General features: G+C 36.8%; 2 protein-coding genes across 3 annotated transcripts in view; both read right to left on the bottom strand.

Annotated features, from left to right (window-relative positions):
• LOC113106275 (microtubule-associated protein 1A-like) overlaps positions 1-15,013 on the bottom strand; it is a 1,143,919-nt gene that overhangs the window by 652,515 nt on the left and 476,391 nt on the right.
• The window catches only part of LOC113106278 (arf-GAP with Rho-GAP domain, ANK repeat and PH domain-containing protein 2-like), a 78,530-nt gene that overhangs the window by 25,580 nt on the left and 37,937 nt on the right, over positions 1-15,013 (bottom strand). For both annotated transcript variants that reach the window (XM_026268018.1, XM_026268017.1), the window contains exons 12-15: positions 12,596-12,681; positions 11,815-11,997; positions 8,621-8,795; positions 6,026-6,151 (exon numbers count right to left, since the gene is read on the bottom strand). In XM_026268018.1, the coding sequence (XP_026123803.1) occupies positions 6,026-6,151; positions 8,621-8,795; positions 11,815-11,997; positions 12,596-12,681 (570 nt within the window). The remainder of the gene's footprint in view (positions 1-6,025; positions 6,152-8,620; positions 8,796-11,814; positions 11,998-12,595; positions 12,682-15,013) is intronic.

The raw sequence follows: 15,013 nt of genomic DNA, 5'->3' as shown, positions 1-15,013 counted from the left end.
AACCTTTAAAGTGATGGTTGATCAGTGAGAAACTTCAGGTGACAGCGCTGGTAATTGGTGACTGTTTGGCAATATCACGACACATTAATGCAGTGTGTGCATACACATTCACACAAGTCCACAGGCAGCTGGCATTTACTATCAACAACTATCCAATGTGGCTGTCTCTTAGTATCGAGTGTGGTGTAATACAATAAATTGCTGGTATTTATTTCCCTCAAACCTCTTCACCTCATCTGTCTGAACCTCTCCAGCTCAAATGCCACCACAGTAAGTGCACAAAAACCCTCTTGTCACCGTCTTTTCATTTTCTTGTTTACAAAGGGTATGGATATATAATCTCTGAACCAGTGTTCTCAGGAAACATGAAGAGGTGTCCTTTTCATTAGTCATTATATTTGAATTTGCACATCATGTGGACAAGGGTCTTTGTCTACTTCAACTCCATCAGGGTCTTTAAGTGAACTGAAACCATTTTAGAAATTCCACATCCACATCTCAATACCAGTCAGGTTGCTGAGGTCAAGCCTCCTGAAATTCAAAATGATTAAAAGATGATTTGAAAAGCTTTTCACAAGCAAAGTTGCACCTTTATTTTATACATATCTAACATGTGCTTGAATCTTGAAAAGGCTGGAGCATTCCTGAAAGATGTGCATATCTCCTTTATTTCTGTTGTGTCAACTTATTTTATGCATATTTGTATACACCCATAGGCCATGGCTGTCTTTACCTGTGATCATTCAAGGTTATATGGGTAGACAGGCCCGAGAGCTGCATGTGCTGTTGAGAGAAGCATTCAGTAAAATACTAATGCTTGAAAGACGAAAGAGACAAAAAAAAAAAAACGAGGTATTACAAACATGGAGTTTCTTGCCATTACTATTACAATCCAAGCACGTCTTGTTAAGTTGTTTTTTTGTGCACAAAACAGCTATCAGCTATACGTTATTGTTCAAAATTCAGTAAGTCAGTAAGCTTTGTTGTTGGAAAGTAGTCAGTAAGTTTCGTTGTTTTTGTTTTGTTCTGAAAGAAATTACTTCAGCACTTTTACATTTTTACAAAAAATATATTTTAAATAAATGCTTTTTTTATTCTATTAATCAAAGAATCTTAAAAAATGCGTCATGTTTTCACCAAAAATATTAGGCAGTTTTCGAAACTGATAATAAAAACTGGCATTTTAAATTCTATTAAAAAGTTATCTTCAAATGTTAACAATATTTCACAATATTACTTTTACTGTATTTTTAATCCAAATAAATGCAGCCTTGATGATCATAAGAGCATAAATATTAAATATTTTACTGACCACAAACGTTAGACCAGTGGTTTATTTACTATACACTAATTCAAATTCCACATTAATTAGATGCTGCTACAAAACAAGTTATCACTTAACCAAAACACTTATCACAATAACATTAGGCCTTTTTCACAACGAACGCATAAGAAAAGCAATTATGTATCTAAAACAGCCGATTCATGCTGCTCTATACAGAAAATAAAATGATTTCTGTGCTACTGTATTGCTAATTTTCTTTAATATCAACCATACATCACAATCATGGATTCTCCATTGAGAATTATTACAACTTAATGGTGACAAAACGTCATTTATGAGAAAATATGTAACATGAGAAGTGGAATCACATTATTAATCTCCACAGAATGACACTAACCCCCAAACTGGAGCTATAAACTAATTGAATCAGCTGTGATTCTGTCAGTCACTATGTATGCATGGAGCCCAACAAATGTCTACAAACAACAGGAGAGTAGTTTACTGAAGTAGTTTATGTTGCTTTAAACAGTGTATCACAAAAAAATGTTGTGAAAAGTAGGTTTAAAATGCATTTTCTGCCAAGTTTACTTTAGTACAAGCAGTAAAAGGCCCAGCACCAAAACACACATGTACAGTACGCTCCTGGTAGACAGAACCACTTTGCTAGCAGCGCGAATACTGTAACCTATTAACATTGATGCAAAAATAAATACGAGCTGCTTTCACGTGCATCAGCTGTTAAGAGACTGTTGAAAGAAAATCTAAAGGTCAAATGGTTGTGAGCATTTATTTATAATGTGTGAGTAAAGTGACTCATATTCATGCGAGCTCAGTGTCTGGAGCCCAGTCTCGCACGGTTCAGAAGCTTAGTCATCAATGGACATGGCTCAAAATAATCTTGTTTTATCATTTACACAGGCGGAAACCTCATGGGGGACCTCTTTCAATTGCGGATGGACATTGTTTGCAATGAAAGGATCGCAACATTGATCCAGATGAAGGAAATGAATGAGTCTCGATTGAGAAGTTGCCCCGGCTCTGAGACACACAGCTACCAGCAGTGACAGGCAATGGGAGCTTGTTTTAGATGCATTATCCCCTTTAGAGCGTGGGGCGTTTTCACAAGTACACACACACACGGAGGAATACCGCTGCATGATTTATAAAGGGGCAGATGTGGTTGTTTTCTCCTCTTCCCCTAAAAGCAAGATTCCTCTGCGGGTGTCAGCGGAAGCTCAGTAAAGACACACAGAAAAACACTCTTTCAAAATATGCACAAACATCAGGGTTGGGCAAAATTCGGAATTTGAGAATACGCTTTCAATTTATGAATGTACATTTCAAACGAATTGGCAACACCCCATAGGACGTGTGACAGGAAGAAGAATTTACTGAATTAAAATTCTAATTTGGTTCAACCCAACAACAACAGATAACTCAGGAGTTCTCTTTAGCTGCCTTCTGGGAAAATGATGATAATAATAACAAATAAATAATAGAGTAAGAGAGTAAATTCTTCCACAACGGTCCATAGAATTAACATAATTTAACATAAATGTCTATAGGTAGCATACTAAACATTGTCTATTTATATAATGTTTCTGGAAATACACCATATGTTGTTTTATTTTATTAGCCTATGTATTATTAAACACAACACTTTATTGTAATTATGAATTCCGTTAGAATTCCGCATTTCTAGTTTGAGCAGTTACAATTTCAATTGGCTTAATTCACTGAGAAGCAGAACTGGAATTTAAAATACATTCTCAATTCAATTCTGAATGGTGCATTAACCCTAAACACGTGCATTTATGCACACTCACAATCCAAAATATCCTTTACAATGACATCTAGTATTTTAGTAATCCATTAAGGCTGCCGAATACTGCTGTGAATTAATTGTGAGACCCTTGTTTTGTAAAATATCGATGCCAAATAAATGGGAATTAAAAATTTAGAGAGATTAAGCAGTGTAACAGAGATAGAAAGAGCATAAGAGACAAGATCGGATGAAAAATCCCATCTCCATAAGTATACGAGAACAAAATTGCTATGAACAGAAACAAGAGGAGAGAGATGAACAACAGAAACTGTGGACCTTGCATGTTTCAAACAATGAAGTAACATTGAAACGCTGAGGTTTTGATCTGTGTTTTCTGATCATGCAGTGTTAGGGAACAACTAAAAGCAGCAACAGAAAAAAAAATGGCTCAGATTAAATCACTGGATAGTTATCTATTTAAAAAATATACTGGCCCATAAGCATCTTCAGTGTGGTTGGCTACTTTTTGTTAGTAGCGTGTGGTGTTTGCTCCTTGTAGCAAGAAATGTTGCTACAGCTTTGAAGTGCAAGTCAGTGCAACAACCGGACAGCCTCAAATCCAACAGACCGTGCTTTTATTAAAATCCCCAGAACGAAACCATAAATTATTGACATTAGGTTTTATATAGAGCATTTTAGACCATTAGCGTAAAAGGCTTTAAGGCAACCACAATGGAAGAGCTTTAAAAAAGTCATTTTTTTTTAGGAATGGCACAAGCAACGTTTTCCTGTTGATTAAACCAGTTTAAATCCACTGTTTAAGTAGTACTGCTGAATATTTTAGAAGGGACTCTACTATTACGACACCATTCATTTGTCTGCACACTTTTTTTTATAATAAATTAAATAACAAGGTATTTTCAGCTTGACATTAACAGTCTTTTTTTAAAGGCATGTAGGATATTTAAACAATGTTGGTTTACAAGTAAAAAAAAAAAAAATCTGTAAATTATAAAAGAGCAGGGTGGGGGCAGCAAACTGATGATTCTCTAGAGCTGTAAATCAGCACAAGTCAGACAATTAAACAAAATGTTGCCTGACCTACTGTTTCTAAGCAGAAGAGAACCAAAAGGTTTTCATATTTTTGAGGAGATATTTTTCTAAAGAGTCAAAGAGTGGTACTTGCGAGTGCAAAAGTCACCGTCACTATGCAAGTGTGTTGTGTGTGGCTGCCGTGGCATTGTTAAGGGGTTGCTAATGTGATCTGAGTGTTTTCTAGAATGGTGCAATGCGGTTGCTAGGGTGGGTAGTGGGTGGTTGATTACTGGCCTAAGTTAAAAGAAGCCAGTCCCACATGACTATGATATTCTGGTCTCTGACATGGCTCACATCCCTTCTCCATTTTCACTGCTTTAACATTACCTAGGCCAAAATTATACTATTAATACTGTAAGAAAAACACCCTTGTGAAAAAGTTCACTTTAGAATACTTTTTAAAAGAGTCCTTATTACAGAAATAACATCATTTAAAAGAATATACAAGAGCAAACTAAATGTAATATTCTCGGACACTTGCATGTTAATTGTGTTTTGTGTGTTACAACTTTTTTGGTTGCATTTTATTTCACAGTATGTGCACTTACCTGTACTTACAGTGAACTAACCTAAGAAATGACTTGATGATAAAAAGTTAACTATATGGGTTAGGTTTAGGTTCAGGGTTAATACCTAAGTTATTACCCAGTTATTGTAAATATTATAAAATGTACATAAGTAGGTGTGGGAAAGGGCTGTAAAATAAAGTATTACTGATTTTTGGTCCACTTAGATATATATTGATATGGGATTTAATAAGGTAAATAGGTAAATTAACTTAAATTTAAATATGTATGTTATTGTAATTATAAAACCTTCCTAATCATCGGAAAAGAAGGAGGCGGGAACCGGCGGACAATCAACTGAAGACTGTAATTACAAAAATAAACACAAAACACCGCATCAGCCCCTCACAGACGACTGATGCGCACAAATAAAAAGCAAACATAAAATAAAGCCCAGGCCTGGTCCTCGTCCACACTGTCGTCACTCTTTAGTACAATTAAGTGCACTTCTTTTTTCACAACGGTAGGCTATGCATTTTATCTATAAATCTTATGCAACCATGGTTTATTTGAGAATGTTCTGAAGAACACTCCAAAGTTTGGTCTTGGCGTTACTGGCAGTTCAGGAAAGTTTTAAGATTCTCATCCGCTTGCTGAAATTTCTTTCTGTGCAAAGAATAATGAGGCATCTGTTTATTATCATAACAGACGTTCTTTAAACTTTCAAACAGTCATCACATTTACTTTTAAGATACTTAGAACAGCATTAAACCATTTTCAACTATCAGGGTCTAATTCTAAAACACAGCTTGCTTATTTCCAGTGCTCATAAACACACACGCACACACACAGTGATATCGGGGAAAACAGGCAGAGGACCAAAGCAGGCTACCACAGCTTGAGACAGATGTCCCCTAGGGATACAAGATAGAGACGAGCCGAAAAAAAGAAGAAAAAAAACAAACGAGCTCCTACAGTGGAACATGAGCTCCAGATGCTTGTGCTACTCCACCAAGAGTCCAGCTTAATGTAGGGCCCTTTACTGGCCCCGTCCCAAGAGAGAACTTCTGTCTAACCACCGACGGCCCTCTCCAGATGCTTGAAAGAGAACAGCGTGAGCACAATGGGTGCCAGAGAGACGACGGGAAACATACTTGAAAGAATAACATCTTTGGGGGGATTTAGTGTTAGAAGATTGGGGTACTCAAATGAAGGGGGCATAATAATATTACACAAATACGGTGCAACCATTTCCAACCATGGGTGAGGATAAACAGGAAGCGCAGATGAATATTCATAGGTAATTATTTGGATGAATGGATAAATGAGGAGGTGGGTGTTTGGATGGATGAATGCAAGGACAGACGGACTCACCGGGTCTTCCTTTCCGGTCCAGAGTGGCCTTGCCAGCGTTCACAGAGCAATAGAGAAATCCATCCATAAAAGACGGAACATGAGCCGAAAAACTGCTGTCAAATACTGCTTCCAGCTTAGGAAAATCTATAGAGAGAAAAAAAAAAACAGTGAGAGATTAAAAAGAAAAAGGAGAACAGCTGATTAGGAATAATCCTATAATGTGGTGAGGACGAGAAATGCTGTTTATATGGAGATCAATCGCATTATATGCAAACGCAGCTCGCTATTCCTGCTGCTTTCAAGTGAAATTCAAAGTTTTTAAAAACTATTTACTTCAGAAGCTTCTTGATAACCAGTCAGTCTTCATGCAAGGTGTCAAACAGCTTTTAACAGCTACATTTCATCCATTTGAATATGTTTATTTCTCATTTTCCAAGGTTATTTATTTAGTGGGCTTGTAAAACTTCCATTCAAACAGAAGCTCAAGGTTAGAATTTGACTCTGCTGCCTTCGTTCTGCTCTACCTCTTCAACTGCTCTCCCTATTTGCTTCCTTCCCTTTTAACTCGTTTTTCAGCCAACTACCTTATCACGTACTGATTCAATTAGCCACTATGCTCAGGTTCAATTTTCCTCGGGAAGGCCGGCAGTACAGATGAGATTTTATCACACATTTCCAGTCGCCAACATGGAGAAAGTTCAAATAACTTTAATTGAAAAGCCTTTTAATTGAGGGATCTTTCCATCCATCCATCTCTTCCCTCCAGCTACTGATACTCCTCCGTTCGAACGAGAAGGATTAAAAGTGATAATGAGATAGGACGGAGGGAAGTCCAATTTGGCGATCTCTGCACACATGCCTCCAACATGCAAATTGAGAATGTATGCATATGTGTATGTTTCCACTAGACTATAGTAATCGGAGAGAAACAATAGAACTTGTTGCAAGGTAACGTGTGTGTATGTGTGTAAGATGATGACTGAATTATCTGACTGAGAATCACATTTACAAGCCATTAAGTTAATGAGGCCATAGCTCCACACAGATTCAGAGGTTACGCAAATGTTGTCCTGCTGTTGTTACGATGTCAGTAAGCTTAACAAAACATTGGCAGAACACTGTAAAACATTTTTTTTTTTGCTTTGCTGATTGGAGGATAGCTTAATTAGGATCGTTGGCACACTTCCTGTAAAGGCCCCAAATGAACAATGTAATGACACACACACAATCTACAGCTAATTATAGACACTTTCAGGGGCAATGCCGTCTTGAGGTAAGGATTTGTGTGCGTGTGTGTGTGTGTGTGTGTGTGTGTGTTAAAGTCGTCCATTAGCATGTGAGAAATGCCTGACAATTTGGCTGAACACCAGATGCTCTGTATTTAAATGCAAAACAGTAAAACATAAAACTGTTATTTATGGAGCCAGCAAGGTTTTTTTTTCATATAAAAGAAATTAAATTAATCTGTTTTTTGTTTTGTTTTTTGTTTTTTTGCATTCTGCAAGGATGCATTAAATTGAAGTGGCAAAGATGACATTAATAATGTTACAAAAATATATATTTTAAATAAAAACTAAATTGACTTTTTATTCATCAAAGAATACAAAGAAAAACTGTTTCCATACAAATATTAAGCGGCACAACATTTTTCAACATTGCTAATTATATGAAATGTTTTGCACAAAATCAGCATATTATAATTATTTTTAAAGTTTCATATTAAATGGCTGTTGAAAATTCAGCTTTGCCATCACTGGAATGAATTAGATTTTAAAATATATTTTAAAAATGAAAGTGGTCATTTGAAATTGTTATATTTCACAATATTACTGTTTTTACTGTATGTAGTTTACATCTCATTATCTGCATTCAATATTGTTTTATACAAAGTTTTACACACTGTCATGCATATTTTATAGCATGTTCACTTCTGATACAACTTCATCTCCTTTTCCATCAAGAATGGAACCAATCCTGGTTGAAAGAAGTGTCTCACATTCACCAAGGCTGCAGAAATTTGATCGAACATACTGTAAAAACTGAATTATTGCTAAATAGTATTTCAATTGTAAATATTTATTAAATATTAATACACTTTAAAATGTAACTTATTTCTGTGATGGCAAAGCTGAATTTTGTATTATTATTAAGTGTCACAATCCTTCAGAAATCATTGTAATATCCTGCTTAACATTTGTGGAAACAGTGATACACTTTTCTGGAATCTTTAATGAATAGAAAGTTTGTGTGTGTGTGTGTTTGTATTTGTCTATGACAGGACAGTAGAGATATGACAGGAAGTGAGTGGGAGAGAGAGATGGGTGGCTGGGAACGGGAAAGGTCCATGAGGCAGGTGTCGACAAGAACAGAATTGATTTGAAACAGAAATGCTTTGTAACACCATAAATGTTGCTACTTATATTTTTGATCAATTTACTGTGACCTTGCTGAATAAAAGTATTACTTTCTTACAAAAAACAAAAACTAAATAAACAAATGTTACTGCCACTGAACAATGGAAAGGTAGTGTATATGCGGTGGCATGCATTTCAAGGGATATTGCAAAGAACGGCAACATGATGAAGTGACAGTTTCTATAGCACGCACACACACCTGTGAGCTTGTTGTGGTAGAGAAACTCCATCTGCAGCCTCTGGCCCGCTTTCTGAGCCAGAAGATATGGGGTGGAGTACTGAGGGTCACCGGTTGCACACATCACATCCGCCCCGCTGAAAACCAGGGCCATGGTTTGCAGGATGTCAGGGAGAACCACTGTTGCACACAGCGCCTTCGGACACACACACACACACACACACACACAACAAAACACGTTGCATGAACACAACTGGGCATCAGTAATGGGATAAGCACAGCAGCACGCAAAGACTACACTGAAACTGACAGCACATGATGAATTAACTAACAACATTGTCAAAGCACCACTCCTTTTGCGGCTATGAAAAGCAAACATTTGTTGCATGCAGCTTTACTTGGAACCTTGGTATGGAATAACATTGACATTGACAGGAAGCGAGGCATCCAAAGAAAGAATGCAGTCAGTCCAATTAAAAAGAGATGGAGGGGGAAAGAGTCAATAAATACAATAGTGTGTCTCTGAGAGAGCGAGAGAGAGAGTGTTAGCGGGAGTAATTCAGTCGAACACTGCTTTCATCTAAAACAGTCCGATCCAGCCAAGCTATCGATCCCGCTCAAACAAGCTAGATCCGCTTGAGAACAAGGACACTGAGACAGTAAACCACACACATACACATATATGTACAGAAGAATCAGAACGTATCTACTATCAACTAGTGAAAAGTATTATATCATTTCAAATTATTTTCTTATTTATTGTAAAAATGTTAAAGTACGATTCTTTTTAGGAAATCTCTTTTATTAACCAAGGAGGCATTTAAATAAACTTTTAAACTTTAACAAAACATTATTTCAAATAAATGGTGTTCTTCTAAATGATTCATTGAAGAATCCTGAAAATCATATAAAATCGTTACTACAAAAATATTATGCAGCACAACAACAGTGTTTCAACACTGATACTAATAAGAATGTTTCGTGAACACCAAATCAGTATATTCTAATGATTTCTGAAGGATCGTGTGACACTGAAGACTGGAGTAATGACTGCTGAAAATGTAGCTTTGCCATGACAGAAATAAATTACATTTTAAAGCAGAGTCTTATGCTCACCAAAAAAAAAAAAAAAATGATTTTTTTGTACAAATCTTGTCAACCCCAAACTTTTGATTGATAGTATATGTTATGAGCATAACAATGAGTAAAAAGCTGAACTGGAAAAATAAATAAATAACATGAATATCGGAACATTTCTTTCTTTTGGTTTGTCTCGTTTTAAATCACAGCAACACTTGACTTGCTTTAACTCCACAAGTTTTATGCCATCCTGATGGTCATGTTCTCCAGCAAGATATATGAGATGTATGCACTGTGACAGTTTCTTACCTGATGACAATAATGAAAATACTACATTTAATTTAGACAAATAATAAAGTAAAAAATAATTAACTATTTTCTATCCTAACTTTTATTTGCTGTGTATTTATTTTTTGTACTAGATTAAAAAGCATAAAACAACAGTTCCCTTTCATTTGGTGTCTAGGTGACCTTATAATGTTCTTCCAATGACAAAAATCCCAAGTGTGTCCCTTAGCACGCACGTGTGTGTGTGTGTGCGTGAGTGTGTGTGTGTGTGTACACATGTTCTCTAGGTCACATTTTCTAAAGAGACTTTCTGGAGGTTGTTGACTATAATCCTGATAAACCACACACATATAAATACTCTACAAATACAACATCATTATTAATTGTGCCACTGACGTCAAAGACTGAAATAAAATTTCACTAGCCATCATTCTAATCTTCAGTGTCACATGGTCCTTCAGAAATCATTCTAATATACTGATTTGATGCTCCAGAAACATCACTTATTATTATTGAAATAAAATATTTTTGTGGAATCTGGCATATTTTTACAGCAGTCTTTGATGAACAGAAAGTTCAAAAGAACAGCCTTTATTAATTAACATTTTTTGCAACCTTCTAAATGTCTTTACTGTCACTTCTTGATGAAATGTATGTGCGTGTGATGCCATTAACTAAGATGCTTTCTTTTCTATGAAATGCCATTAAGATCTTTCGTGGTGGAGAATTCTATCACACTGAGCAAATTATAATTCTCATCTGCTAAATCTGCATTTGAACATTCATTTTCACATTAATTTGCATGTTTATTAATCAGTTCAACTTTGGCTGCATGGTGATCCCAACAATGTAAGCACTTTCAGGTTTTTACTTTTTTTTTAAAAAAAGAACTTCTTCTGAATTGTTGTTAAATCTCATAAACCCAAAACCACTGCCTGCCTGCCAGGCTGACTACTGCTCGAAACTTCATGCTCAACGAAAGTATCAGACAGGAACTAAAATGAAAACTTTAAGACATATATCACATCAGGGCTTAAACAAAAACTTTGAGATCAGGAAGGATTTTTCTGGAACATTTTGTTTGTGTCTGTCCCAGATGTACCCTTCCATTTATAATCTAATCTCACCTCTATATGTACCTGCACTATATTCTTTATCTTCCTCTCACTCTCTTTGTCTCTCTCTGACACAAACGCACACCACCATATAACTTTTTCAGAAGAACCCCTGAAAACTCCCCAGTGCTGCTCTCATCTCACACGCACGTAATCCACCGTTCCAATCCTCTCGCTCCCTCTCTTTTGCCCACCCCCCTCCAGAAAACAAAAGCAGGCTTGATCTGTTTTAGTGCTGACGGTAAGGAAAAACTGCATCTTTTGGCTTAGGAAAGAGTAATGTGGACAAACTCAATAAGAACAATCAACACAAACACACACACACACACACACAAATACAGCATAATTATGAATTATGCACAGGAAATTCATCAATTCAATATGCACATTAAATTTCTTTAACATACTTAGTTTTGCGACTGTAACTTTACACCACTTTGATTGCAAAAGCAATATTTAGTGCTATGCAAAAAAGATCCAAAGCAGAATCTTTGTTTTAACAAAACTCTGGAAACCAGCGCTTAAAATTGATGAGAGCCAGTTACCATGGTAACCCTAATTTACACCTGGGCTACCAGGTGAGCCAGAGCAACAACAGATGCGCGCGCACACACACACACACACACAGAGAGAGACCAACACATCCAGCCCTAATGGGCCTTTTAATGAGGTAGAACAAAAATAACACAAAGCCAAAAGCCAACGTTAGCACACAGGCTCTCTTACACACACCTTGTTGAGCTCCTCTTGAGTGTTTAGACCTTCTAGAACTTTCTTGTACTTTCTCTTTATGTACTTCCTGCGAATAAAGGATGCACGCTGCTCCAGTGACGGCTGCATGCAAAGCTCCTCCTCTGGGGGAAGATTTGCTTCCCAGAAGCTGTTGGAATTCTTATTTCCAACGTCTAAAAACAGCTAAAGAGAGGGACAGACCGTGAGGACAATGTATTACACAAGGAAGTTAGATCACCCAAAAATGAAATGACTGCACTTACACTCTCCTTCATGTCATTCTACACCAAGATTTTTTTGCTCGAAAAACACACTAAGGTATTTTTAATGAAACATTTCCATTCCAATGGACTTTCAATGGAGGGACAGAAATCTCTCAGGTTTCATTCAAAATATCAATAACACTTTAAGTATAGAAATCAATTCTTACTATAGTTTTTTATTAGCATGCCTATTTTTTACATTACAGTACTTATAAAGCACATATTCTGCATGATCTCTAATCCTAACCAATACCTACTGTAAACTTACTAACTATTAATAAGCAACAACTTAGGGGTTTATTACAACAACTTATTATATTATTACTTAGGGTTAATGGCTTGTTAATGGCGAGAATTGGACCTAAAAATAAAGTGTGACTGAAACATCTTCCTTTGTTCTTAAGGCTTTGGAATGACATCAGGACGAGTAACTGTAAATCAATCAATCTTTTCATCTTTGGAAGAACTATTCCTTTAAAATCAATATGTAAGATGTGACTGCCACAACAGATCTGTACCTCAATGAGCTCGTTGGTCCATATGCTGCTGTCTAGCTTCATACTGCGGACCTTTGAGATCCCAGGACCCAGGAATCGATGCTGACCTGGAAACAGATACTGATCTGAACTATTCACATCTAAACCAGGCAGTGTTAATTTAATAGTCAAAACTTCCTGTTAACTAAAAGTGTCCTGCTTAACCCCAAACTAAGCACAACCTCACACTAAATGATATAAAGCGTCGACTTGTATGACACACATACAGATAGAGTCACACTCATTATCCATTTCATCGTATCCTTCCCAAGCACTCTTTTCTCCAGCCTGCCACAGCTATAATTGCAAATGAAAGGCGCGAAAAAGCCATTAATTGCTAATGAATCATAAGTAATTAATTGTGTTTGTTGGTCTGCGCATTTATTTAGCTGAACTCCAGGCACCGTCGTAGTCGTTGTTTATGCGAGAAACAGATGAATTAAACATGGCAGGGAGAAACACATATTTGAATATGGAGTGTGTGATTTTCCGGCATAATTAGAAGCATTATAGAGTACCAGTTTGCCATCAAAGATCATTAGAGCCGCCTGAGAGCCGACGGGACTAAAGATGCTTTGTGTATGTGTTAGTGTGTGTGCATTAAGGGCACTCGTTAAGGGTTTTGTAGTGCCATTTAAGAAAACTTCTAAGACAGGAAAGTACCTTAAACACAGCCTTTGCTTCAATGAAACCTTATTTAAAGCATCAAAAGAGAACAAAACCATTAGAAAGGTGGAGAAACTAGTGAAAGAAAGAAAGAGTGAAAAAATGGGCATAGCGGGAGTATCTATGGTAACCGTAGCCTCACTTGAGAAATGTCTCCAATCACAGAGTTCGATTTAAAGAGCTTATTGCAATTACACGAGTAAAGAATCAGACAAACCCGAATGTGTGTCACACAGCCAGGGATGCTGATTGATGTCAAAGTGTGTTGGAAGATGAAAAAAAGATGGGGCAAAAAAAAAACAGAAGTGAATGAAGGGGAAAAAAGAAGTGGAAACGTTAGATAAGTATTATTAATGTGAAGCTAGATCGTGAGAAAGAGGAAGTCACTTCACCTGTCTCCCACTGAAGACAATTTGCTCTCATTTAATCGTTAGCTGTTCGTTATATTCCCAGTATTTCGCTCTCGCTCTCCTAATTGTCGGCTGCAGAAGCACAGCTAATTAAAGTGTCTGTGCCATAGATCCCATGAAAGTTGTGGTGCACATTTAGGGAAAGTGTTTCCCCACTCGTTGGCTTATTCAGCAGCCGTTTGCACATGTTCAGCCGCTGGTTCCTCTTGTATTGTGACCTAATGTAACATTACATGACTGCGTAACTGAATTAATTAGTTAATTTATGGCACTGGAGGGTGGCCACAATAATCTAAGCAACCACAATAGGGAAGGAGAACAGAGGAACTGTCTGAGGAGAGATTTAGTATGATGGCTATGAAGAACATATAAGGCCCAATCATACACCCAGCGCAAAGTGATGCAAGGTGCAGTGCAAGTGTGTTTGCTAGTTTAAGTACGGCGCCGTTCGCATATTCCCGTCCAGCGTCACGTCATTTAATAAGCAAATGCATTTGCACCCATTTGTGCACCCATGGGCATGCTGGTCTAAAAAAGAGGTGTGTTCAGACGCACTGCTCGTGCATTGCTATTTTAAGGAGCGAAAATAGACTGCGCCATAGACCAACTCAAACCTGGTCTAAAGTCTAAAGTCAATGGTGCAATATTTCTTTTTTTATTTAAAGAGCGCATTGGTAGAAAATGGGTCAACAGTTCCGCCAACAAATTCCGCTATGTAAATAGCGATCTGCCATGGAGCGAGTGCATCTCGCTCTTAAAGGGAATGGGAGATGACACTCTGATTGGTTTATTGAATGTTACACCCATTACTTATTAAGAGAATAGGGACAACCCATTCTAAAAAATCCCAGGTGCACGGACCGTTTTTCCGTCATTAAAATAGCAAAAGTGGATTTGGCATGCCCTGAGAGTACCTGCGCCATGCGCTTTACACTTTGCATTTAGATCGTTAAAATAGGGCCTATAGTCTGTACATAGTCTAAACAAATAATGACGCAATAACTGTTCCTTACCAAACATTTGTCTTTTTTTCAGTGACAAGTTGTTTATCTATCCACGCTAAACTGTGGTGTAATGTGAATCAATATTCTTTTTACAGTAAGTGATATGTAATATGTCCCGTAACAATTTTGGGGTCAATAAAATTGTAATTTGTTGCTTGAAAGAAGTCACTTATGATCACCAATGCAGCATTTATTTGTTCAAAAATACAGCAAAAACAGAAACATTATGAAGAAATATTATTATAAATGAAAATAGCTGTTTTCTATTCTAATATATGTTAAAGATATGTTAAAGTGCAATTTATTACTCTGACGGTAAA

The sequence above is a fragment of the Carassius auratus genome, chromosome 7 (genome assembly GCF_003368295.1).
Source record: "Carassius auratus strain Wakin chromosome 7, ASM336829v1, whole genome shotgun sequence".
Lineage (NCBI taxonomy): Eukaryota > Metazoa > Chordata > Actinopteri > Cypriniformes > Cyprinidae > Carassius > Carassius auratus.
Note: the sequence above shows the minus strand (reverse complement) of the source record. Positions and strands in the feature narration are given on the sequence as shown.